This window comes from Egretta garzetta, unplaced genomic scaffold (genome assembly GCF_000687185.1).
Source record: "Egretta garzetta isolate BGI_Z169 unplaced genomic scaffold, ASM68718v1 scaffold418, whole genome shotgun sequence".
Classification (NCBI taxonomy): domain Eukaryota; kingdom Metazoa; phylum Chordata; class Aves; order Pelecaniformes; family Ardeidae; genus Egretta; species Egretta garzetta.
Genome location: NW_009260492.1, coordinates 370726 through 370941, shown reverse-complemented (window position 1 = coordinate 370941; position 216 = coordinate 370726). Strand labels below are relative to the sequence as shown.

The window sequence follows — 216 nt, the reverse complement described above, 5'->3', positions numbered from 1 at the left end:
TCCCAGCTCACCTTTGTTGTGCAAGAAGTGCAGGGCGCTGGCGATATCCCGCACCACCACGCTGGCCTCCAGCTCGTTGAAGTGGCGTCTCCGGTGGATGTGGGTCAGGATGGAACCTGTGGCCGGGCGAGAGCGGAGCAGGGGCTGGGGGGGGCTCCCCACCACCCTGGCTTCCCCCCCCTCCACCACACTCACCTCCTCTCATCTTCTCAAACA

The 216-nt window shown here is 64.8% G+C and overlaps 1 protein-coding gene across 1 annotated transcript in view; it reads right to left on the bottom strand.

Annotated features, from left to right (window-relative positions):
- MKNK2 (MAPK interacting serine/threonine kinase 2) overlaps positions 1–216 on the bottom strand; it is a gene marked incomplete at its 3' end in the record, with an annotated part of 11185 nt that overhangs the window by 8168 nt on the left and 2801 nt on the right. Inside the window, exons 4-5 of the mRNA XM_035899761.1 lie at positions 196–208; positions 8–116 (exon numbers count right to left, since the gene is read on the bottom strand). Coding sequence (XP_035755654.1) covers positions 8–116; positions 196–208 — 122 coding nt within the window. The remainder of the gene's footprint in view (positions 1–7; positions 117–195; positions 209–216) is intronic.